At 44.8% G+C, this 25,392-nt stretch overlaps 4 protein-coding genes and 1 long non-coding RNA gene across 7 annotated transcripts; 4 read left to right on the top strand and 1 right to left on the bottom strand.

The window, feature by feature from the left end:
* The first annotated feature begins 8,180 nt into the window (after positions 1-8,180).
* On the top strand, positions 8,181-9,035 carry LOC120647979. The gene is made up of 2 exons (XM_039924772.1): positions 8,181-8,783; positions 8,859-9,035. The coding sequence occupies exons 1-2, from the start codon at positions 8,187-8,189 to the stop codon at positions 9,033-9,035; spliced, it is 774 nt and encodes a 257-aa protein (XP_039780706.1). The 5' UTR covers positions 8,181-8,186.
* A 242-nt stretch (positions 9,036-9,277) lies between these two features.
* On the bottom strand, positions 9,278-10,234 carry LOC120651378. Its single transcript, XR_005666152.1, has 2 exons — positions 9,787-10,234; positions 9,278-9,718 (listed from the first exon to the last, which is right to left on the bottom strand). It is a non-coding gene; the product is annotated as an uncharacterized LOC120651378 (long non-coding RNA).
* A 1,613-nt stretch (positions 10,235-11,847) lies between these two features.
* Positions 11,848-16,074, top strand: LOC120651376 (queuine tRNA-ribosyltransferase accessory subunit 2-like). Its single transcript, XM_039928854.1, has 10 exons — positions 11,848-12,393; positions 12,531-12,705; positions 12,793-12,951; positions 13,205-13,301; positions 13,449-13,519; positions 14,200-14,251; positions 14,645-14,693; positions 14,776-14,913; positions 15,247-15,366; positions 15,453-16,074. Exons 1-10 carry the CDS (start codon positions 12,188-12,190, stop codon positions 15,580-15,582), a joined length of 1,197 nt encoding a protein of 398 aa, XP_039784788.1. The 5' UTR covers positions 11,848-12,187; the 3' UTR covers positions 15,583-16,074.
* A 594-nt stretch (positions 16,075-16,668) lies between these two features.
* LOC120647978 (glycine-rich cell wall structural protein 1.0-like) lies at positions 16,669-17,298 on the top strand. The gene has a single exon (XM_039924771.1). It carries the CDS (start codon positions 16,669-16,671, stop codon positions 17,296-17,298), a length of 630 nt encoding a protein of 209 aa, XP_039780705.1.
* Positions 17,299-19,383: 2,085 nt separating this feature from the next.
* Positions 19,384-24,243, top strand: LOC120651375 (probable E3 ubiquitin-protein ligase RHB1A). 3 transcript variants are annotated; one of them, XM_039928851.1, is made up of 6 exons: positions 19,384-19,652; positions 21,437-21,575; positions 22,196-22,370; positions 22,461-22,616; positions 23,295-23,404; positions 23,741-24,243. In XM_039928851.1, exons 2-6 carry the CDS (start codon positions 21,513-21,515, stop codon positions 23,768-23,770), a joined length of 534 nt encoding a protein of 177 aa, XP_039784785.1. In that variant the 5' UTR covers positions 19,384-19,652; positions 21,437-21,512; the 3' UTR covers positions 23,771-24,243. The 3 variants fall into 3 exon arrangements, with proteins under 3 accessions (XP_039784785.1, XP_039784787.1, XP_039784786.1); XM_039928853.1 differs by lacking the exon at positions 19,384-19,652 and adding an exon at positions 19,685-20,780; XM_039928852.1 differs by lacking the exon at positions 19,384-19,652 and adding an exon at positions 19,685-20,806.
* Positions 24,244-25,392: the final 1,149 nt, after the last annotated feature.

The following is a 25,392-nucleotide window of genomic DNA, read 5'->3' as shown; positions in this document are numbered from 1 at the left end:
TTTATATCTTGAGAAGTCGAGATTCATCGCTCCTCTTGAAAATCTTTTTTTTTATCTTGAAAATCTTGAAATTCGGATTTTGCAACAAATAAAGGATCTGTCATTAGAAAAAGCTTAAATTTCAGCACGTGTATATACTTGCAAGAATAATATGAGCCATATCACATATATATACTTGGCTGGCTGGACCCTATATATCTGCCTCCACCCATCCACTTAAAATAGGCGCATTACTAAATATGAGGACATCATGTGTTTGGTCGCTTGTCTTATCAAAAAATTAGTGCAATTGTACGTTTAATTATATTATAAACAAGCCATAATAATAATAATTATTATTATTATTATTATTATATAATTTTACTAAATAAGCTGAATGATCAATTGTCGTGTCTAAAAAGTAGGGTGAGTGATAGACATTTAGGAATGGAGGGGTACTTATAGTTAGTTGCAGTTTACGTGAGGAAATGCCAAAAATATATAGTAGATACCATGTTTGTGAAATACTGATAGGTCTGTGAAATTTACGAATTATGGAAGAAGAAAACGATTACATAGAAATATCATGGTTACCGTTGGATAAAAACATTATACACCAAAAAAATTAGTATAAAAATCTATAGTTTTCTTGTCTTTTACGACCTTTTTTTTCAAAATTTCTAACTATACGCTCGAGTAAAAATCTGTTTCGTGCCTCAATTGATTTTTTCCATTTTGATCTCTTTTGCACGCGTGCATCCTCTTCTGCGGCCCAATATTATGAGACTGACTAGCCTGTCCGAGGATACTATGGGCAGAGCTAGCCCACTTATTTTCAGCCTGGCACTCAGCCTTTTCTTCACCTTGACCTTATAACAGTCCAGTTATGCATGCTAATTTTTTTATACAAACAGTATGCATGTTTACATTCATCAGATAAAAAATCATTAAGTTTCACTTCAACCAGCCGTTGCTTTTAGTTAATTACTTGTTTCTAGAGTGTAATTTTTAAAAAATTTGATATATTTTTATATGGTGTATGTCTTTTTTTTTAGAAAAAATTCATTTTTGACCATCCAACTATTGCCCGAGTTTGGTTTTGGCCATTGAACTCCAAAACCGGGTATCTTCGACTATCCAACTATCAAAACCGTTCACTTTTGGCCATCCGGCGGTTTTGCGGGGCGGTTTCGCTGACGTGGACGCCACGTGGAGGTGGGGCCCACTTGTCAGCCATCCTCTCTCCTCTTTCTCTTTCTTTTCTCCCCATCTCTCTCTCCTCTCTCCCGGTCCCTCTGCTCGGCGGCCCCCTGCCGCCGCCGCCGCCCCCTGCTCGAGCAGTGCCGCCGCCCCTGCTGCTTGTGCTGCCTGCTGCTGCCGCCGCCTCTTGTTGCAGCAGGCCGGTGCTGGAGAGGAAGGAGGGAGCGGCGCTAGGGGCCGCCGAGGCAGGAGAGGAAGGAGGGAGCGGCGGTGGCGGCCGCCGAGGCAGGGGACGAAGGAGGGAGCGGCGGTGGCGGCCGCCGGGGTAGGGGAGGAAGGAGGGAACGGCGCTGGGGGCCGCCGGGGCAAGGGGTGCGGCGGCGGTGGGGAGGAAGGAGGAAGCGGCGGGAGGGGGCCGCCGGGGCAGGGGAGCTGCAGCAGTGGTGCCCAGGGGAGGTGCGGCGGGTGCGAGGATGAGCACCGCTGCTGGCTCGCCTGCACACCGCCGCGGAGCACGCCTCGCCGCGGCGCCCAGCCCCGGCCACCATGCCGGCTCCGCACAGTCCCCGCTGCCCGATTCGCGTGGCGCTTGCACCGGCTGCTGCTCAAGCCTGCCGCCGCCCCTGCTCCGGCCGCCGTCGCCCAGCTCCCTACCACCCCTGCTACGGCTCGCCGCCGTCCAGCTCCGCGCTGCCCCTGCACGGCTCGCCGTGGCCCAGCCACTGCCTGCTGCTCCCTCGCCCTCACGCCTCACCGTGCGCGGCCGCGGCTTCCTGGCGGCGCCGCTCGCGCCGGTTGCCTAGCGTCGGGCTGCCGCGCGGCACCACAACGGCCTCGATGCCGACTCACCGGCCACCCTCCCGCAGGTCCCTGCTCCGCCCGCCGCCGGCCGTCTGAAGGGAGGAGAGAGATGAGAGAGGAGGGAAAGAGGGAGACAGAGAAAAGAGAGAGGGTGGGGGTAGCACTGACAAGTGGGCCCCACCTCCACGTGGCGTCCACGTCAGCAAAACCGCCCTGCAAAATCGCCGGATGGCCAAAAGTGAACGGTTTTGATAGTTGGATGGTCAAAGATACCCGGTTTTGTAGTTCAATGGCCAAAATCAAACTCGGGCAATAGTTGGATGGTAAAAAATGGATTTTTTCCTTTTTTTTGTTGTTGCTCAAATCGAATTGCACTGTTTTGTATGTTTCCTTTTCTCATAGTAACGTGTTTGGTATTCAGCTGATTCTATTCCTTGTTTAAGTCAACTTTAATATTAAAATTGTTTCTTATTTTGTAGTGTGACATTTCTTTGATCAGACTAAGTTAATGGAAAAACTTTAATGTTTTGTAGGTCCATAGTATCTGTAAGAATAGTTATAATATTCACATACATACGTGCACATATTACTCTGCCCCGTTCAGTTCGCGAAAATGTTTGGTTTTTGACACTGTAGCACTTTCGTTGTTATTTGTCAATTAATATTTAATTATTGATTAATTATATTTAAAAGATTCATCTCGTACTAATCTGTTAGACTGTGTCATTAGTTATTTTTTTCAATTACATTTAGTGCTCCATGCATGTGTCCCAAAATTCGATGTGATGGGTACTGTAGAATTTTTTTGAGAACTAAACAGGGCCTCAGTCCTACTCATACCCTTGCAAGTATTTCCGGAAGTCTAAACTGACAAGTCTTGAGGTCAAAGAAGACACGGATACATACTTTGCTGCTAATGGGCATGTCGCCACCCACTAAACATACAACGTCATTAGCTCTTAAAATAAACCTTGTAAAATACGAGTACTTGTTCGAGTCAACTCGATGGACAGGCTGTTCCACCATTAAGGAACCTCGCCATCTAGTTAGGCTTTGTTCAGAAGTCAAATTTATATTTCAATTTTATCAATTTTGTTTTTGTATGTTTTTTGAATTTATGTCATGTCTGTATCACAATTTCTTTATAACGTTTAGAAAGAAACTATTCTGATATGCATATGAGGAATTTGTTATCTGTCTATGGGAGGCGTCCTTTTTTTCCACGAAGGAAGACAGTGGATAAAATCGGGTGATTTTTGTCTTCTCGTCACTTAAATTTTTGTACCTGCCAATGCCACATGACGTCGTTCTACTGGCTTAAAAAATTGACTGATGGCATTATACTTTTTGTCGTTGATTGTTAGGGAGTAGTCGTTCTTTTTTTTTTGGACATGTGGCCCACATCGTTTTGAAAGGCCAAAAGAAAGTCGATTCCGATACAAATCTAGCCTCTTGTACGTAATCATCGTCAGGGGTGTCCCTCCTAAGTCCTAACTAACCCTAAGCGCACTCGATTTCTGTTCCTCCGGGCTCCGGCGATGCTCCTCCGGACTGGCAAGCGTCTCAAGCGAGCCCCGGGCGGCGGCCACGACGACGACGATGGCCTGCCCTTGGGCGACGAGATGCTCCTTCACATCTTCGCTGGTTTCCTGGACACGGACGACCTCGTCCGCTGCGCCGCCACCTGCAGGCGGTGGCGCCGCCTCGTGTCCAGCGAGGCCTCCTTCATCTGCCGCTCCGACCAGGACCGCTTCGTCGCCGTCGGCTTCTTCCACCAGGAGGAAGAGTACGGCGTGCACGCCGTCCCGCGCTTCGTCCCCCTGGCGTCGCACTTCCCGCGCGCCTCCGCCCCAGATGCGCTCTTCGCCGACGAGCCCTTCAGCTCCTCCCGCCTCGTCACGTCCCGGAAAGGCCGCCTCGTCCTCGACCTCTGCCGCGCCTCGCGGCTCCGGCTTGCCGTCTGCGACCCCATGGCCGGGGATGTCACCGTCCTCCCGGCGCTCGCTGGCAGGGAGAAGCCCGGCCGCTACGCGTGCGCGCTGCTCACCGCCGACGATGACGACGACCTCGCCCACAGCACCCATCTGAGCTCGTCGGCATCCTCCTTCCGCCTCGTCATCGTCTACGCCCGCCGCGACTTCACGGCGTGCCGGACCTACTCATCCGACACGGGCTCGTGGGGCCCAGAGGGCAAGGTGTCCGGCGCCAGGGTGAGCGGGAGGAGCCTGGCCCAGAAGCATGCCGCCGCCGTCGTCCGCGGCGCCGTGTTCTGGCGGGTCAATGACGCCGTGCTGGGGCTCCGCCCCGACACGCTGGAGGCGACGCTGGAGCCCCTGCCCCTGCCGGAGGACTGGGCGGCGCGCCGCGACCGCAGAGGCCAGGGCCTGCTCGCCGTTTGGCCGGACGGGAGGCTGTGCGTGGTGGAGGCCGGAGCAATGCGCGGCGACGACTGCTGGGTGTCCCGCTGGAACCACGGGGTCACGGTACAAATCCTGTTCCGAGAGCATGGCGGCAGCGACGACGACGACGCCGCAGTGCCGGGCGACCAGTGGGTCGCGTCGCTGCGGGCGAGTCTGCAGCTGCGGGCACCGAAAGGTTGTTACGGCGACCTAACCAGGGTATGTCTGCGGGGGTTGTGCGAGAAGAGCGGGGTCGTCTTCCTCGCGGCTGGCTTCGAGGACAGCCGCCGGGAGGCTCTGTACGCGCTGGACACGGAGAAGATGGAGGCGCGGTTGCTCCGCGGCATCCCGGACGACGTCGGCAGCGCGTGCCGTCTCACGTCGTCGTCGTGCGCGAGCTTCTTCCATGGGTACGAGATGGATCGGGTGTCCTACATGATGACCGCCGTTGGCAAGATACAACATGGCAAGGGCAAGATGAACGTGGACGCGGAAGATATATATGATGACTTATATATTATATAACTCATAACCGATGGAATTAGCTGCTGACGAGATATACTGAAGTTGTTTCCTTGTATACTCCCTCCGTTCCAAATTATAAGTCATTTCAAGAATCTTGGAGAGTAAAAAAATTTCAAATTTGACCAAATTTATATGACAAAATAATAACATTTATTTTACCAATTAAGTATCATTAGATTCGTTGTTAGCTATATTTTTATAGTGCACCTATTTAATGTCATAAATCTTTATATTTCTCTATATAATTTTGATCAAATTTTGAGATGGTTTGACTCTCCAAGATTCTTGGAATGACTTATAATTTGGAACGGAGGGAGTATATTACATCATTTTCAAGCAGCTGCTCAACTAATTTCCTATTGTGTCTGTTACGCAGGAAACAGGATCTATCATGCTGGCTCCACTATTTTTATGGTGATGAGAAATATATTCTATCTATAAAAAGTTGAAATAATTGAATACAATTCTCACCAAGATTAATCCACTCCTCACCCCCTCACAAAATACCTCTTTAAGGTCCACATGTAAGGAAAAATAGTTTGACAACGCTTGGCATGCAGACTGAAAAACACAGAGTGAAGGAGAATGATTCTGCCGTTTTGACGCAACTTTTTCACCTTATTTTTTCTCTACTAGCCCGTGTACCCACCTCCAATCCTGCCCGTCAATCACGCTAACTCCCCCTCATGACGCACCTCTCCCCACGCGCCGCCGCTGCCTTGCTCCTCGCCCCCTCCTCCCTTGCGACGCTGCCTCCCTCTCCCCCCCAAGCCCTCCACCCCAACTTGCAGCCCTTGGGGGCGTCCGCTCGGGGTCCTCTACGGCCCCAATGCGCGGCCTTTGTGACGCCGCGATGCACGGCCCTTGGGGTGCCGGCTTGGGGCCCTCGACCCCAACGCGCTGCGCCGCTCCGCCTCGACACACGGCCCTCGAGACGCCACCCCGCTGCGTTGACGCACGACCCTTGGGGTGCCGGCTCAGGACGGTGTGGCAGCTGGTATAGCCATGCGCGGCCGAGGCTCGCGACCGGCCCGGCCCGTGGAGAAGGTGGTGATGCGGGTGGTTGGTGGGCCGCTCAGGCGCCCGCGAGGTCGTGACAGCCGCGGGCGGTGGGGAAGGATGGCCGGCCGGAGGGAGGCGGCGATGTCAGTGGTTGGTTGGTGGCTCGGGCACGCGCACTACTACAATAACTATTGAGTTAAATACACCAGTGGTCCTTAAAGTTGTCTTGAGGTGCCACTTAGGTCCACGATCTTGGAAAATCGAAATCTGGCACCTTTAAGTTGTCATTTAGGGCCGATTTAGTCCATAACCCCCCACGGGAGCATTTTTGCCGACGTGGACTGGCCACCGTGGATCTGACTAGGCACGGGCCACTCTTTTCAGGACTGGTAGCCCATGGATATTAGCAGGTACCCCCCTCAGTTCCCCCCAATCTCTTTCTTTTTCCCTTTGCCCTCTTCGAGTTCGTCGCTGCCGAAGGTGAAGCGGCGGCGACGGCTGGGTGGCGACCGGCGACGGCAATCGGAGGAGCATGTCGCGGATGCAGTGAAGGAGAAGGGTCGAGGGCCATCTTGCCTGAGCAGGTCGCAGCAGCGATTGCAGTGAAAGGCTGCGATGGCACCCACCTTGCGTCGAGCAGGGGAACCGCCACCTATCTACGGTGAGTCCATCCAACTCCCAATCCATGGAAGTAGTGGTAGTCGCAGGTTTAGGTGTGGATTTTGTAGGTCCTGGGTGCGCAAATTTCAGTTTTTTTGCGGCTAGGGTTTAGATTCTTGGACTGTTTTTTGGATTAGGGCAAAAGTAAATTCTGGTCTTGCAATGTAGGTGATGATAGTGACAAGTTCACTGTAGAGGTGCACCATGGTGGTTTCTTTGTTGGTCAAGGTTGCAATAGGGCTTATGTTGATGGCAAAGTTAACTAGTTTGATCACTGTGAGGGAGAGACATGGTCTGCTCTATGGTTGGGTGATTTTGTTGGGGAACTAGGGTATCAGGCATCATATTCTCTGAAGATATACTGGTTGCTACCTGGGACAGATTTGTCAGATGGCCTTAGGTTGATTGCATCGGACAATGAGGCACGACTTATGATTTCAGTGATTAGCAAGGTTAGGAACTTTGTTGTGTTCTTTGATCATGATGACAACATAAGTGGCATTAACTGGGAGGACATTGTTACAAACCCAATAGCAGAACTGCCTAAGGTTATGAGCCCATCAAAGGTACAAAATGCCAGGGCAGAGAAGCTGCCTGCATTTTACTCAAATGTGCCTAAGGTTGGCACAGCAGCTGGCACAGCAGCAGCAGGTCCTTCAGTGGTAACAGGAGATGAGGAAATGGAAAGTGACAGTGACTCAGACTTTGTTGACAGTGATTATGACCTTGAGGATCAGGATGATGACTTATTTGTGGAGAATGTTGATGAAGATGTTATTGATCAGGGAGCTGCAAGGGGCAAGAAAATAGGCAAGGGTGAAAGTACTTCAGCTAGGAAACTTAAGGAAAGGATGTCAACTGGAGATGATGTGTCAAGTGATGAAGATGATCTCTATTTGCCAGATTCAGATGGTGAAGATCAAGTGAGCAACAAGTTCAAGTCATTTAGGGATGCAGACTTGGAGAATCCTGTATTCAAGGTTGGCATGATTTTTGATTCAGTTCAGATGCTAAGGAGGTTGAGTCCCTGTCCTCATGGAAGTGGTTCTTGCAGACACTCAAAGATGATCTTGGGATTGAAAACACTTATCCATGGACCATCATGACAGACAAACAAAAGGTCCAAAACTGAACCTTTATTCTTGCAATTGTGTAGTTTATGATCAATAATATTTCTGGATTTTGACATGTGTTCTACTTCATGTAGGGATTAATTCCAGCAGTGGGGCAAGTGTTTCCAGAATCTGAGCACAGGTTCTGTGTGAGGCACTTGTACTCAAATTTTCAGCAACATTTCAAAGGTGAAAATTTGAAGAATCAGCTATGGGCATGTGCTAGATCTACCACAGTGGTCAGGTGGAATGAGAATATGGACAAGATGAAAGTGCTGGATCAAAAGTCATTTGAGTGGCTTGAAAAGATGCCTCCAAATACTTGGGTAAGAGCATTCTTTAGCACCTACTGTAAGTGTGATATCTTGTTAAACAATAGTTGTGAGGTTTTCAACAAGTACATACTAGATGCTAGGGAAATGCCAGTCCTGAGTATGTTAGAGCAAATCAAGACTCAACTGATGACAAGATATTACAAGAAGGAACAGGAGGTACTCAACCAGCTGGAATGGGCATATTTCAGGTTAAAGTCTTGGACAGGCAGTACACAGTGGACATTGTAAACAAACAGTGTGATTGCAGAAGGTGGGACCTCACTGGTATTCCTTGCTCTCATGCAATCAGTTGCTTGAGACATGAAAGAATACATCCAGAAGAAGTAGTAAATGAGTGCTATTCCTCTAAAAGATTTCTCCTTGCCTATGGTCCTACCATATGGCCTACCAATGATAAGAGCATGTGGCAGAGAGTGGGTGGACCTGACATTCTCCCTCCTGTGTATGAAAAGAAGGTTGGCAGGCCAGCCAAGAATAGAAGGAAGCAGCCTCAAGAGGTAGAAGGCAAGTATGGACCAAAGATGTCCAAGCATGGTACAATAATCACTTGTTCTTATTGTGGAGACCAGGGGCATAACAGGGGAGGGTGCTCCATGAGAAAGGCTGGCATTCGGCCCAAGCTAGTTGCACAGAGAAATCAAAGTCAGCCACCCCAAGAAGAATATGAAGATGAACAACTGACAAGTCAGGTTTCCATGGATTTGGAAGAAGGAAGTCAGCCACTTTTGTCTCAAATGACAGACACTATGATGTCCCAGTTGGATGCAGAGGTAACTAGTGTGTCAAATTATTATGTTTCCATGCAGAGCTAAACCATAACCATATTACTAACTGATTTTTTTCAGTCTTCTCAACTCAGAACAAGGGAGCTGCAAGCTAGGAGATTACCAGATCCAACATTCATCATGTCCAACATACCATCCTCTAGGCCAGTGCCACCTACCACTGCAACCAAGAAGGGAAAGAAGGCTATGAAACCATCTAAGAAGGCAAAGAAAGCTCCTGCAAAGAAGAAGGCCTGAAGTTCTCCAGTGATGGTTTCATGCTTTTGCTATTGTACAGCAGCAAACATACTGCTCCTTTTGTAAAGGTCTCTGTTACCTGACCAAAAACGATATCTTTTGCTTCTTCCTGAACTTTCATCATGGAAGATAGGACAAAGTTAGTGCATAGATGCAGCACTACAAATTCTGTTGGAATGATGCAGCAAAACATTTTCTGATGGAATGCTAATTAATCAGTGCTTCAATGCAACGCCTTTATGCCTCAATTTCATTCCATTACTGATAATATTCATACCAGACCTCAATTTCATTCCATTCCATTACTGATAACATTCATAGCATAGCATACATCATCATTTTACAAGCTGAACAATGAGATTCAGCATAAGTACAAACACGATGCACACTGAAACTAGGGTAATTGCCTTCACCAAACTAACTATTTCTTTACACATGGCTACAATTTCATATTCTCTGTTCATCATTCCAGCAGCACCACTCATGCCGAGTTCCCCTTCCACCATAGTTCTCCCACTCAAGCCGACTTCCCCTTGCACCATTGATCTGCCTGCATTGCTCTTGTTTCCTTCATGGCCTCCAACTAGAGTCCCTTTGCCTGCCTCAATGCCGGCCCTCTTGCCCGCCAATAGATCAGCATAGTCATCTTCCCAATGCCAAAATGGACAACCAGTACCATCTCGCTACAAAAAACGACCCAATTAGTACTTGGGGCACCAGTACAACCCGATTCAATCGAACCCTAACTCACCTTGTATTTGGGGCAGCAGTAAAACACTTGGCCGGCGCTCCATGGCTTCTGCGACACGCGCCGCACTACCTACCTCGACTTGCAATCCGTGCACCAAATCAGCGGAAGACCCTCTGCACCTTGTGGATCTGAAGCGGAGCCGCTTGAATCGCCTCTCATGGCGTCGACCTGAACAGGGGCGCTGGTGGGGAACGGGACAGAGAGAGAAGAGACTGCCTGGGAACCAGATGACCCCTTTTCCCTTTTATCAACCCAGGAGGGACCTAAATGCAAAACATACAACCTCAAGATCCCGCCAAAACACAGTCAGATCCACGGTGGCCAGTCCACGTCGGCAAAAACGCTCCCGTGGGGGGTTATGGACTAAATCGGCCCTAAATGACAACTTAAAGGTGCCAGATTTCGATTTTCCAAGATCGTGGACCTAAGTGGCACCTCAAGACAACTTTAAGGACCACTGGTGTATTTAACTCATAACTATTAATTGAGGTAGGCAAAATCTATGAATCGAGGTGTTTTTCGTAACCTATTAACCATGATCTTGGGTCCGAGACGGTTGCCTGCTCGCCTCGGTTTATCAAATAGAAAAGAACCAAAAAAATAGAAAGCCAGTGGACAGACCCGCTAAGCCCATCCACGGGGCGCCGCTGCCGCTCGCTGGAGGAGGAAGAGGAGACGGGCGCCACGGCGGATGGAAGAGGAGGCAGCCACGCCACCCCGAACGGATTCGAGCTCCTCACCACCAGATCTGTGCCGCCACCGCACAAGCATGTTGGACCTGGGGTCCTCCTCACCGGATTCGGGCGCCGCAGTTGTGGGGAGGAGGGATGGACGTTGCCGCTACAGGGGGAGCGGGGGAACGGCGCCGCGGTGGGGGGAGAGAGGGCGCGAGCGCCGCCGTTCGCCTGCCTGCTCCGCGCCGTACTCCGCTCGCTCGGCGTTGTGGTACTGGAATCTGTTTGCGACGAGGAGGCCTGCTGATGAGGACATTCTCCACTATTAACCGCCCCGCAAAGACGCAACAAAGGGGCCAAGTGGCCCAGTTGTAGTCGGATGGCAACTATATGAGCCTCTAAATAATTCCACCTTGCTTAGCTTGAGAGGAGGAAACCACTTTAAAATGGAGAGCCACACTTCCCCGAGTGGGTGTGCCTAAGAACTGTTGGGATTTGTGCAACCTTAATTTATTGGGCCTAGGCCAACCCCACTTGGGTGGGATCTTATCACCTGCTGGCGGGCGCATGGCCGAGAGAGCATCCTCGAACCGCGGGCGCAGGGGGGTGCCAATGCGACGCCCTTGGCGCTCTCCCTGCCCGCGGACAAGTGGCCGGCCGGAACGGGAGCTCAACAACGGGCAGTGCTTGCTCGCGGGCGCGTGGCCGGCCGAGAACGGGTCTGATTTACCGATGTGGTTTTATTATAATGTCCATCTCGGTTAATGATTTTACGAGGTTGTTGTTTGTAACCATCGTGATTAATGAAAAATGACCTCCTCGATTAATGCATACTATTAATCAATCGAGACAGTTAAAAATTGTGCTCATCACTGAGGGTCTTTTCAGAAGTCACAGTTAATGTATGTTTTTTTAGCAGCGCGCCGGCGAGGTGGAATATTTTTTGGATGTAGAATATTTTTTTTTGAAGCTAGAACAATTGTTCCAGCAATACAAAAAATATTTTACTTTATATAATAATTTGACTGCCGGTCATATGTTTAAATTTTAATATTTTCATAACTTCAGAAATAAACAAAAAATAACTCTTCTAATTTTTTTTTGAGATTACACAGTACAACTCAGACACTTACAATACACGCACACTTACACCTCTATGAACACAAGTACGCAAACCCGACCCCTATGAGCATCTTCGAAGACTGAGTCAGCAAATTCTCGAGATTTACGAAGTCACCACAGGCGCCTCACTGTCGACGGAAACGTCGCTTACCACTTAATGCACAATGCCGTTAAATCCAAGAATAATCATTCTCATAGGGAGTCGAACTAATCTCATGTACTACCGAGGCTCTTATAATCACTATGTTCAGGCCCTTTCCCAAATAACTCTTGTAATGGACTCTGCGCCCACCCGGCCCATTCCAGTCCTCGTTCAAATGCAAACTGCGAAAAGCCGAACCTATCCTCCCCTCTAGTCCTTACCCTGCGCCGGCGGCCGGCGGCCGGTGGCTCCAAGCACTGGCTCTCCCACCGCAGATTTCCCCTCCCCCTCCACGCTCCGCGCACCTTCATACCCAAGCAAGGTTGTAAGGTTGCGCGCGCTCCGTAGCACGCACGCTAGGTGCTCGAGGGATTGCCGGAACCCCTCATCACCTCGCGCTCCGCCGTCGCCGTCGCCGTCGCCTTCACCACAGAGCTCGTATTTTGAATCAGACTTAAGGGGGATGAGGTTTGCGGTGACGAAGGTGTGCGGTAGTGAGGCAAAAGCGCGGGCGGGTGTGCTGCAAATTGGCGGCAGCGGCACTGGCATCGAGACGCCGGCGCTGCTGCTGTCCACGCGCAAAGGGCTGCCGTCGTTCGTGTCGTGCGACCTCCTAGCCTCACTGCCCCTCCCGGACTCCCTCCTCCTCCATGTCTGCCCAACCCACTTGTAAGTCAAGTCTCCATCCTCCAATTCGGCAACGCATGCACTTGTTCGACAAGATGCCTTCGAAGAAGCTGCTGTGCTTCTCTCCTGGGACATTGGGCATGTTCGAAGTTTATCATCGTTCTTTTATTTTTTTTCAGTATAGAGGGCCCTCCATTGAAAACAATATCAAACATTGGCGGTTTGCACCGTATGCTGGGTTTGCCTGATCACATTCTTGTAGCCGCGGCAGGTGATTCTATCGAGAGTCTGCCATCAAGTGAAGCCACCAATAAATTCGGTGCCTCCTTTGATACACCTTCTGGCCGTAGACTGGTTGATATCTCTAGTTCTTTCATTATCAACCTTCAGGGTTGCATATTTGGGTGTACATCGAGATTCAGTTCTGTCAAACTCTTTCAGGTCAAACCATCAGATTATATGGAGTTGGTTTCCTGCATGAAGCCTAATGTATGGGCCAGTTTGGCGGATGAGGTGCCTGCTTGGGTAACTGAGAAACGGAACAAAATCTCTGTTGACAGGACATTGCGGTGGCTTGATGCATGCATTGCTTTGGATACAGTATGATGATAAACTATTTTTCCTCTAAATTGTTTTTCAGCACTTCAATATATGTATCTTTTTTTACTTGCCATAGAGTTATCAAGTTATGGGGACCCAAGGGACACTTTGCTAAGTTTAGCTGCCTCTAATGCATGCTTATAAAATTTAAATGTGCCACATTGTTTTGCTTACGTGATTACCATTTACCAACTTCAACATCAGGCAATTGCTTTTTGTTGTTGATATTTTTTTTCAACTCACTATTTTTCAGGCTTCCGGAGAAAATAGTTTTGGTGTTGTTGTAGGAGGATCAAGCATAGAACAACGAAGGCTATGTGCCACAGAAGTATCAAAGCGGAATGTTTCAGGTTAATATTTATTTATTTATTTTTAACTCTCTAGGGAAAGAATGGAGACTTTCCTAATTTAGGAATCGGTATGATGATGCTGTTTTTATTAATCAGAAAGAAAACATCATTGATGTACTGATCTTTTTGTTTCCAAGTTTGATGCAGGCTTTTGGATTGGCGGATTTGGCCTTGGAGAGAATACCGAAGAACGCTGCAGTTTACTCAATGCAGTAACTGTGAGAAACTAAATCCTTGATATATTTAAGATTTTTTATATCTTTGTGCAAAGTTGTTGACTTGTTGCCTCCTTCCTCCTTTTCGGGATTCTTTTAATTGTAAAAGAATCCAAGAATAAACCATTTGTCCCTGCATTTACATAAAAAAATCCTGTTCCAAATGTGAATCTGCTGTAAAAACAAAGTCTGCCAACATCAAGAAAGTACCATTGTGGCCAATACAACCAAATTATTTTAACTGCCCTTTACATTCTAACTCTTTTTTTTTTAACATAGTACATTCTAACTCTTAACATTGACTACACACCATACTACATTGTTTGATTCGCATGCTCAAATAGAAGAGTACAACTTTGATATGAAATTTCATTTACACAAATTCTCTCTCTGGACATCACATGCCTGTTGATGTTGCATGATAAGTTCATAACATACCGCGTCCACACAATGTATTTTTATTTTTAAAATGGTGTTGAATGGTTGTATTCTTCATTTTTACTATTACTCCATGAATGCGTAATGCAAGAATTTGCATGCTGCCCTTACCTAGCCTTAGATTGCGATTAAAGCCAGAGTTCATGCTTTTTAGATGAGGTTTATTTTGACTTGTTGAGAAGTGTTCTTTCTTTCTTTTTTTCTTTTTTGTATACCTAACTTCAACCATTTGGCTTTTCTTCCAGGATTGCTTGCCACCAGAAAAACCTCGGCTTGTGTCTAAGCTTGGTCTCCCAGGTGCCAGTGATATAACTTGTATTGTATCATTGAATTTTCTTATATAATTTCCAGAGGATCATGACCAGAATTTTTGCTTTGTTTTATTTATTATCTCATTAGTGACTTTGTACATTTAGCCTCATCCCCATTCACAAATCAAAAGCTAGAGTTGTGCTGATAGACTTATGGAATATTAGCCTATCTTATGCTTGTAGAGTATCCCATCTAGGGTGGTGAATACTTGGTTTATGGAGCAGCTAATTTTTGCTTTCTGATAAGACAAACTTCATCTACACCTTCTTGACATTTTTTTATGGGAATCATTCTTGACAAATTTGAGAATCTTACATTCTAAGTTTTTTTGTATTAGAATATTACTTTTGACACCCGAGTACTTTGTATGTCTTCTAGAGGAGGTCTTGGAAGGTGTAGCTGCTGGTATCGACCTCTTTGACTCCACGTATGCACATTCACATTTGTTGTATAGCAGTAATTCATCAGCATGCGACAAAAATTGATTTTTCATACTTCGGAAATTATAGGTACATATACCAACTAACCATGGGTGGTTTTGCACTGATCTTCCCTATTGACATGGTTGGAAAAGAGACACAGAATGGTCCATTTGACAATGATGGTAGAGATTCAACAAAGATTAACCTGCATGCAACAACGTATCGGTACGTGACTGGCCTATGGAAATAACTTCAGCCAAATCATGTGCATTATATTTGAGATGTGTGAATTTAGTTGTGTACTCATGTGCATGCACGCTTTAACAGTTTTTGACAAATTACAACCAAACTGTCTCGGCCGTATGCATAGTAGACAAATGTCCTTCTAGTGTTTTGATCAAGGAATGTTTTTATCTTTCTCTGCAGATTTCATTGTAGCCGCATTTAAGCTTGCTAACAATGAATTCACCCAGGAAAAGAATCTTTACATAAAAAATGTTGGACCTGTTGGCTTTCTGTTATGTGACTCATGATTGTTTGTTATGTCTGTTCCTGCAGGAAAGACACATCGCAGCTAGTTGATAGCTGTAGCTGCTTCACCTGCCAGAATCACACTCGTGCTTACCTCAATCATTTGCTCAATGTCCATGAGATGCTGGCTCAAATTCTACTGGAGATGTAAGCATAGTCGGATTCTCAGCCATACATTTCAGTAGGATAATATATCGAGTGAACGATGTTGATCTTTTGTGTTTATTCTGCAGACACAATACCCATCATTATCTTCGTTTTTTCCGTTCCATTCGGGAGGCAATCAAGGTTGGAGAGTTCAATCTCTTTCGGCAGCAGTTTGTTAAGAAGAGGCGTGCCCATATCGCCGCTGCTGTGCTGTAGACGTGGTCAATGGTTCATCTGGTTGCCCTCACAAAACTGACCGATGTTGCAATCATATTTATGCACACCTGAATCTTTACTGGTGAACTCTGATGTCAATCGTTGACAAATCTGAAAAGGTTGCCTTGGAAGTTGGAACATTTAAGGTTTACTAGAAAACATCGAAGCAGACGTTAAAATGGAGTGCTGGATGGCTTCTGAATCATCTCTTACTTTTGGATTAGTTTCCAGGAATTTTGAATTCAATTCAATTGGCTTGCAGGGGCTAAATATTCTTAGGTTTATCCTGATGCGTGAAGGTTTTCCTGATGAACACCAGAGGTACAGAGAGGTACTGTAGTAAACTGCATTTTTCATATTCAGTGATAGTCCCGAAGCCAGCACCTCCAAAGTGGAATGAGACTATCTGTTTATGTCATTATTCCACTTTGCATTATACTGTTGATCTGGCAAATGAAGGCACTTTAATTGATATATGCATTTTTAGTTGCAGGTATGCTTGTCCTTTTGTAGACTAGTCGCCGATTGCCCGTAGAATAAATATCAGCTTGTTATTATAAAATTCAGTTGAACCTTACCATGCTGGCAAAGTCACTGGTTTCTAGAGAGGAACCACGACTTTCTGTTTGTCTAACGAGGTTGTGTGTGCCTGTGTATTTGTGTCACGGACTCACGGTCAATCAACGAACCACGAACGGTATCTTTCGGAGAACAAATACCATCGCAGTCACCTAGAGAAAAACGGAAAAGTTCTAGGCAAGGCAGGTGGCTTACTCAGTTACTCCCCTACTACATGACCTCAGCCACGTAAACGAGGAAGAAGCTGGTTAGGTGGACACCTCAGCTGATGAGTCGCCGCGACGCAAGCAGCAGCCCAGCACGTACCACCATCGGGAACCCAACATCGGTGATCCAAATAGATTAAACTAGAACAATACACGCGCTACGCTGCGTGGGTTCCACCGCATCAAAATAAAGAAAGAATAAAACAAAATAAAAAATAAAAAGAGACAATAAAAAAGAAAAAAAGCCCCCAGCTCAATCCCCATCGAAACCATCTTCTTCTCCACTGCACAACTCGCCCCCATGCCGCTGCTCCATCGAGCTCAGAGGACTTCGCGGTCCAAACTCACCGTCCAACACCTCCGCCTCCAGGGCGGCGCCCCCGTGCTCCACCTCGCCGCCACCGCAAGAACCCACCAACTCCAGGGACAAAAAAATGAAGAAAAAAAATCCAACACAGATCCACCGGACGACACCGCTGACGGCCGGATCCGCCACCCGCGCGCCTCCTCCTCCAAGCCAGCGGCCAGATCCGCCACCGGTCGCATCCCCCGCCTGGCGGATCCCGGCGGCGATCGGGATGGAGCGAGAGGGGGAAGGGTCCGGGGAACCTGGCGGATGACGGCGCCGAAGGGCGGAGCCGGTCGGATCCCCCGCCGGCGGCGGGGCGGAGCTAACGGCGGGGGTCAAGAGGTGGGGAGCCCGGGAGGGGGCGGCGGCCGAGGGCAGCAACCGGTGGCGGGGGAGGAGGGCGAGGGGCAGAGGACGGCGACCGGCGGCGAGACGGAGCGAATGGCGGGGTCGAGAGGTGGGTGCCCGGGAGGGGGCGGTGCCCGAGGGCAGCGACCGCTGGCGGGGGACGAGGACGAGGGGCAGAGGACGGCGGCCACCGGCGGGAGCAGAGGGCAGCGGGGCGGTGCCGAGGCACGCTAGGATTAAGGTTAGGGGAGGGGCGGTGCCGAGGCACGCTAGGATTAAGGTTAGGGGAGGGGCGGTGGACGACGGGGGAGGGTGCGTGGGGGCGGGGGATGGGGAAGCTAGCAGGGTGATGCGGCTGGGGGTGTTTGCAAAAAAATGTGAACGGGGGTTTGAATAAAAAAACTGAAGGGTCTATTTGCAAAAAGACCAAAGAACGGCGTGGATCGACCTCCCGCGACAGATCGGACGGCCCGCGTCGAGCTATTCTCTCCGGGACACATGTCACCTGAGGAAGGCTCGTGGAGCAGCCGGCTGCTCACAGGCCGCCCTCCCCACGCCGGATAGAAGTAAGGACCTGTTTGGAACCAAACTTTTTTCAGAAGTCCATATCACATCAAAAGGAATCTTACTATTTTATAGTATTAAATAAAATCTGTTTATAAATGTTTTTTGACAGCTGAGTGCTTTTTCGCGAGACGAATCTAATGAGCCTAATTAATTCACAATTTGCTACATTGATGCTATAGTAACCATCCGCTAATCATAGATTAATATACCTCATTAGATTCGTCTCGCAGTTTAGCCCTAGGGTTCTGCAGTTAGTTTTATAATTAATATTTATTTAATACTTCTAAATACTAAAAAGTTCCAGAGACTTAAAAAAATCCCTGGAACCAAACAACCCCTATGAGTATTGGATATCCATATACGATGAAAATAGTGAAAGCTCTGTGAGTTGTGACGTGCTTCCATTAAATGAAGGGATCGTTGGGAGAGCTTCACCCAAAACAGCTTCACTAGTTAAGCAAAAAAAAGCTTAATTCGATTTTATTATATTTCAGCACGTGCTTATAAAACAGCTTCACGCTATAGTATTTTGATTTGTTGTGAAATAGGTAAAGACGAGGCTGAAATAAGCTGTGTCAAACAGGCTCGAAGTATATATGTTGCTTCTACAAAAATGTTTTGTTTTTCTCAGTCCTAAAATTGGGATATGCTTACTGCTTCTATGACATTTGCTTTGTGTTCATTGTCTTTGAGTTCTATATATAGTTTTTATTTGGAGTTTTCTCTACTCCCTCGGTTCAAATTTTAGGTTTGGAGAACAATAAATTGGAAATAACCTTAAAATATTATCAATACAATTCTCAATATACTCGACCTTTTTCCTTTAGTAAATTATTTAACATGACTAATAAATATAGAGAAATATATGTAATTAGATGTTTCTAACGCATTTAACAATGATATTATATTACTAGCTTACATGATATCAAGATATTTATATTTGCCGCTTTCAATGTATTTGCAACTTACAAATTACTTTTTTTCAATTTTGTTAAAATACTTCATTACAATATGACAATCTTCAACCAACAATTACTTCACTAATATGTAATGTCTGAGATTCAATCTTGATATATCCATATCACCGGATTCATGTTCGAAAATACTTTAAAATTATTTTATTTATACTAATAAGATTCAATAAACTAATTGTTGTTCAGACCTTATGCCAACAAAAGAAATACAGTTATGTTTTCTATAAAAGCAGAATGAGTTCTGTTTCAAAAAAACAAAAGAAAATACAGTACGTGTTAAGAAAAAGGAAAATAAACTATTTCAAATATTTTATCCATGAGATTAGAAAACAAATAAGGGTCTGTTTAGATGGAACGCAAAATTTTTTTGCGTTGGAATCTTACTAATTTGAAGTACTAAATGAAGTCTATTTACAAAACTTTTTGCACATATGGGTTGTAAATCGCGAGACGAATCTAATGATGCTAATTAATCCATGATTATTTAATAATTAGCGGATGGTTACTGTAGTATTATTGTTGCAAAACATGGATTAAGTAGGCTCATTAGATTCGTCTCGCGATTTACAGCCCATCTATGCAAAAAATTTTGTAAATAGAATTCATTTAGTACTCCATGTATGTGTCGAAATATTCGATTTGATGGATTTTTTTGTGTTTACGGGGTTTATGTGGTGGTAGCCTAACTATTTAAATGAGTAAAGGATCGGTCGAGTGTGGAAAACGTCATCTCGTGTATATTTCGCGAGGGAAAAAAATGGGGCATAAAGTTGGGGGGGAGTTATTTGGGAATTCTGTTCCGCAGAATCCGAGTCCACTCGATCTCCCATCCCCTCCCAGGGGGTCTTTCAACTCGGCCCCCCAAACCCCATCGCCTCGCCGACGAGCAGAGCACCACGTCGGCGGCCTCTACCTCCCTCTCTCTCTCCGCCGGGTCCTCCACCAGCCGCTCCTCGGTCCACTTCCGCCGACGCAGCGCCGATCCTCTCTGTCTCAGTCGGAGCAGAGTGGGGGATCGGATTGGTTTGCTGCCTTCTCATGTTGGTGGTAAGCAGCCCGACGTCGCTCGGGTGGATTCGTTTCTTCCGTTCTGTAAGCGGTGGTCTTGTTGCTCCCTGTCAAACCCAAGCTCCTCTTCGTCTCCGTCAGTCCAGTTAGTCGGCTGTGCGCTTCATGCCGCCGCCACCGCTGCTGCTGAGTTGTGCAAGATCGACTAGTTGCGACCGTAGGGCTTCTTGCTTCCTAATTGAGGTGCGGGTGCAGCTTAATTTGCAGAGATTTTGGGGGTTCAGCCGAAAACCCCATCTCTCCATGTCAATTTCGCCCGTGCGTGTGGCTTCCAGCGCTGTTCAATTGCGCTGTTTCGGCCCCTCCCTGTTATTGCGTTCGTTTCTTGTGCCTGCTGACTTTGCTTCGGGGTACCTGTGTTTCCGGATTCCGATTTGAGATACTTTGTTACATATTCGGTTATAGTTGATTTTCCTTTGGACAACCTGATATGGTTTCCTTGACGCTGGCATCCTAACCTGCTGACGATAGATGAAAGGGACTTTCTTTTCTATCGCTTTTTTTTTTGTCTTGTACTAGTACAGGAAGACCAATCAAGATGACTCTAGTCTCTAATTGTGCTGGCTGCTTGCAGCATACCCTGTATTTGATATCTATCAGTATATTGTTTCCTCAAACATGCAAGAGAGCTGCATATCATTTCATTAAGAGCATATCTATCTGTATATCCCTGCATAATCTTTGCTGTCAGTCTGGTGTAAGTACAAGAATTACTGATCTCTCTCTCTATATATCTCGAATAAAGCTTCAGCTTACACTAATCATGTCAAACTTGACGTGTATGTATTCAAATAAAATGTGATGGTTTCTTAATATTACAATACCTGAGCATGCTGCAGCACCAATTTTTCTTATTTTTAATAGTCTTACTGTGTAATATATAAGAAAAAAATAAGTATTGTATTTGCCCCAGTCATTGGTTGGGAAACGAAAACTGAAAGAACATATTACCTCACCACATTTTATCATTGAGATTATTATAATTATTCATGCTTAGGTTTTGTAAAGTGCTTCTCTTTTATGTGAACCTTGATGCGATCAGGCCTAGATATGTTGTTCTATGTTCATTAGGAGATTGGATCTGCCCCTGGTATCCAGGAGCAAGAGGTGAAACTTTGATTTTCTATGCTATTGTGAGCTCCTTGATGGCCCCATGTCTTTCAAATTCCATCCAAATCTCAGAAGTCCAAGGTGGCATCCATACTTGCCAGCTTGCTGCATAAAATCTTGCTTGAATAATGTAAAATTTCTATTGAGCACTTCTTAATTTGAGACTGAATGAACAATTGTGCACATTTATGGTCGCCCCAGTGTACCCAAAGTGTGGCCAGGCTTATTTGTGAGGTGGAAAAAATGTTGTGATTCCTGTTAGTGCCAGGCAATGGCCTAATGCTTTTGTTATCTGTGAAGGTTCTAATAATTGTATATGTATGCATCCCCCAAATAAGATGGATTCGCTGTTTCCCATTCCAATTGCTGCTTCTTTGATGTTACAGGGAAAATGTCAAATTGACTAATGGAAACAGTTCTTTTTGTTGACAAATTGATATACTTTTGAGCAATAAAAATTGAATGCCATTATAATGAATTATCGAGAATAGTCTGACAGCATGAAGTGTCCATAGTTGCAGTTTTCTAAGCCACTTGCACAATCTCATGCTGGTGCATGTGTTCTTTTTTTTTACCTCATGCTGGATTATATGCTCTATTAATATTTTCGTGCATAATTTCCTCCTTTTGTAATATAGTTTGTTTCTTTGTAGGGCTATGAGATATGGACTTTTCATTTTGAACAACATCTAGAGGACTGCCTGGGCCAAGCTTTTTAGTCAGAAAAGAATGGGTGGCTGCTGCTGCTGTTCGTCGAGAAGATCTGAAGCAGTTAGAGCACCAATTGTATATGTATGTAAACTCTGCCTTGTTTTCTACATTAAAATGTTACTATCTTCGTCTTGTGGCATAATGCAACAAATAGCCTAAAGATAGTGTCCTGCCATACTATACTGTCAAAAGTTTACCTGAAATATATAATCTGTTACTCTTCTTTATAACTGAAGTCAACAAGATGTTTTTCATATATTCTATTCAGGACTGATGAATTATTTTTTATGTGGCCATGATTTTTTTTTTAAATCAGACACATCTCTGTGCTTGTAATTTTCTCGCATGTGAATGTCTATTGTTCCTGGAATGTTATTTGCACATACTGAAAATAGCTGAATTCTGTGTTCTGTATTCTCTTATCTTTACAATTTCAATGCAACAGGATATATAATTTCGAATTGTGCTCTGCATTTTTCATTTCTTAAATATCCTTAATGATTTGACATTGCAAATAATCTACACAGTGTGCACTTGTGCTTTTTACTTTAATATATACTATTTGATAATTGCAAACTTTTCCAGCATCATAATTGATACTTAAGTTGACCAGACTGTAGTTTTATTTATTCAATAGGCTTTCACATTAGTAAATTACTTTTATTCAAGTCTTTCATTGATCTCCTTGTTCTTTCATTCAGCGTCAACAAAATCTGGAGGAGCATGAGCCGCTGTCCTCAGCTTTTGATGGTTCATCTCCAGCCTCTGCAATTGTTGCAGTAGACACAAATCTTGATACATCCACACCTGACACTTATCGAGCACCACCTGCACCTTTGCCTTATGATGTTGTTTTGGCAGTTCCAGATAACCCTGGTAAATGATTGAGTGGAAGTTATACGAATGATTGCTAATCTCTTGTTACCATCTTCACATTTAAGCTTAGATTTTAGGAATCATGTGCAGATGCAGGTTTGGATAAGTCAGACATTAAAAACAAAACTGATGACCAACAGGAGTCCATAAATGATCAGGAGTCCTTAAAGGTGGATGAGTCATGCAAGAAAGGTGTCCCTGAAGATAAGCCTGATGAGGAGGATGTTTGTCCTATCTGCCTTGAAGGTTGTGCTTCTCTTGATCATCGAAAATTTATTTGCTTAGGCTGATAGGATATTAGTAACTGATTGTTGAATCCTTCTTTATTTGGTTATGGATGAAACTGAATATGCATGCTTTTGCTACTCTTTCTTCAGATTTGCTTTTTTTTCTTTTGATCGGCCCATTTTATTGGTAATGTAGCTAGCTATTTACAAAATTCATGTCACATCTGTGTAGATGCATGAATCTTCATACAATGGAAAACATTGGTACACTTACATATTTATTTTCCAGGAAGACTTGAGAGTCCGCAAATCATGTAAATTGCTAGTGGTATGGTTATCTTTTCTGCACTAGATGCAATATACATGTGGTATTTCGCGTTATCGCTTATTCTGCACCGAGATATCCTTAAGCAGTTCACAAGTGTGCAGACACATTGTTGCAACCAATCTGAAATACAGAAATAGTGTACTTTCCAAGGGATATAGAAATTCATAGAGGCCTCCCATCATGTAAATTACTTTTGGCTATTTTATTGTTTCAACATTATCATGCTTTTTTTTGCACCTCGATGACTTTAGTTGCTGATGTACGTGCTCTGATATCCTCAACTGCTGCACTGAACGATTCTCAAAATCTAAGTTATATATTGTGTTAGACCAGAGTACTTATGTAATAACGTTCTTTATTCTTCCCCAGAATATGATGAAGAAAATCCCCGTTCTGTAACTAAATGTGAGCATCATTTCCATCTTTGCTGCATCCTTGAATGGATGGAACGAAGTGATACGTGCCCAGTTTGTGATCAGGTTAGTACTGAAACCAGTACCATCTCTAGTATTCTATTAATTTATATTTTGGACATGTGGAGGGTTTTATGTTGTCATTTACTGTATATACTATGGAGTTTCGTTCTTTCTTTCTATATGGTAATCCATTCTGAAAGCTTAATAACAAACCTAGTAAAGTTAACATAAAGCGCGAACATATGGACTTCATTTGTGTGACTCTGTTCTGTAAGGTGTTTAATTTCTATATATCATCTTTTCAGTTCAGACCTCTAGGTTAGACACATTTGCTGTTACACATATTATTGTTGTCAGATATTGTTTCCCTTTTTCTGTAACCTCCCTGTATTATTGCAGATAACCTTGGTGGATGAGATGTTCGAATAAGCCTGGTAACCCTGGTGGATCATCTCGTGAAGCTCTTGGTTACCAAGGAAGGTGCGGTCAGCAAATTCTCTGCTCTTCATATTGGTTCGTTCTGGGTTGCTCCCCTGGTAATGATTTGATGAAAACAAAATTGAGTGATTGAATTGCATAAATGTATTTGCGCCCACCTTGGTCTATTGCTTTACTGTATCATGCTTTTGCTGTTCATAACAGCAGGTGGATTAGGAAACTGTTGTTTGAAATATATATATGTCTGTTAGCAGGTTGATTCAGTTCAGAGTTCAAAACCCTCCCCTTTTCTTTTTTTCTGAATTCAGGTGTCTGCCGGTTCATCCATGAGCCGGTCAGCTGTGTATATCATACATTAGGTAGGTGACAGGTAAAATGGTCTTCATGGGGTTTCCATTGTACAATCTATGCTATTCAGGCTTCCTGTATATAATCCTTCCCATATTATTCTTTTGGATTGTTTAGTCAGACAAGGCGCAGGATTTTTTTTTTCTGTTGTGGCCAAATTTTCGCAGGCTATTTTCTTCTATGATAGAACTTATTGATCACACCAGATTATCTACTTGGTTGAATCAGCTTTGAAGTCTACTCAAAGCGCAGAGAAACAAATAATTTTCCTTTTCTGGAAATATGTCCTTAACTAATATACCAATGGAGATCTGATCTGAATTACGCTGATAAGTACCAACCTCCGTTTCCAAATACTTTTATTTTTCACCACTTTATTTTTTTTCAAAATACGACACGTTTCTAGAAAGATCCTTTCTCGTTTTGTCCTTATAAAAAATACTATAGGAATGTTCCAAAAACACTAAAAGATAGCTTTACGAGGGTGTTTTGGGCATTTTATACTTAAAAGGGTGAACTGCCTCGGTAACCATGTTTGGTCAAAGTTGCCGAGCGTTCAGAAACGAAGGTCGGTACAAATTTGCAACTTAGTATGCTTTGAGCTCTAGTATGTAGGATGTGGATGCCATTATTCTTCGGGAAAATTGATGTAGCATCGAAAGATCTTGACTTTCGTAAAATACGATAAAATTGCTTGTCCCCGTGAAATACCATTGAACAATGCAAATATTACCGCAAAGTGCCAATCTATTAGATCTTACGTGCAATTGTGTTAACTTGGATAAAAATACCCTCGAACCGTTATAAGAAATAAGAAACATACACAATACTTAAGAAATAAGCATGACTCGTTCTTGCACCATCAATAACTTCATGGTAATAGATCCAAGAGCATACAACTTTTGCACTAATTTCAGCATACAAGTGATTCAATATCTTATAGAATTGAAACAGCAAGAACCTAGTCTAATTTCACCATATCAACAGTGCAATACATGATTATTTTATCACATCAACAGCCCTACGAGGTTTAATTTAGGTTCAGACTACTTTGCACTAGACAATACTACCTTCATTCCAAATTATAATTTTTTTGACTTTTTAACCCTAAGTTTGACCACTCATTTTATTCAAATAAATCTATGCAAACATAGTCAAATTTAAGTAATTCTAGAAGACAATTTATTAATATAAAGCAAGTCACAACAAAAAAAGTGATATTTTGTATAAATTTTTGAATAAGACGAGTGATCTTTGGTGTCAAA

The sequence above is a fragment of the Panicum virgatum genome, chromosome 9K, assembly GCF_016808335.1.
Source record: "Panicum virgatum strain AP13 chromosome 9K, P.virgatum_v5, whole genome shotgun sequence".
Taxonomy (NCBI): domain Eukaryota; kingdom Viridiplantae; phylum Streptophyta; class Magnoliopsida; order Poales; family Poaceae; genus Panicum; species Panicum virgatum.
Note: the sequence above shows the minus strand (reverse complement) of the source record. Positions and strands in the feature narration are given on the sequence as shown.

Coding starts and splice junctions, on each gene's coding strand:
- LOC120651375 (XM_039928851.1), top strand. CDS start 21,513: ATGGGTGGCTGCTGCTGCTGTTCGTCGAGAAGATCTGAAGCAGTTAGA. Junction 22,371..22,460: donor GGCAGTTCCAGATAACCCTG/GTAAATGATTGA, acceptor AATCATGTGCAG/ATGCAGGTTTGGATAAGTCA. Junction 22,617..23,294: donor TTGTCCTATCTGCCTTGAAG/GTTGTGCTTCTC, acceptor ATTCTTCCCCAG/AATATGATGAAGAAAATCCC.
- LOC120647978 (XM_039924771.1), top strand. CDS start 16,669: ATGCCGCTGCTCCATCGAGCTCAGAGGACTTCGCGGTCCAAACTCACC.
- LOC120647979 (XM_039924772.1), top strand. CDS start 8,187: ATGGGCATATTTCAGGTTAAAGTCTTGGACAGGCAGTACACAGTGGAC. Junction 8,784..8,858: donor TGTCCCAGTTGGATGCAGAG/GTAACTAGTGTG, acceptor GATTTTTTTCAG/TCTTCTCAACTCAGAACAAG.
- LOC120651376 (XM_039928854.1), top strand. CDS start 12,188: ATGAGGTTTGCGGTGACGAAGGTGTGCGGTAGTGAGGCAAAAGCGCGG. Junction 12,952..13,204: donor CATGCATTGCTTTGGATACA/GTATGATGATAA, acceptor ACTATTTTTCAG/GCTTCCGGAGAAAATAGTTT. Junction 14,914..15,246: donor CTGCATGCAACAACGTATCG/GTACGTGACTGG, acceptor CTGTTCCTGCAG/GAAAGACACATCGCAGCTAG.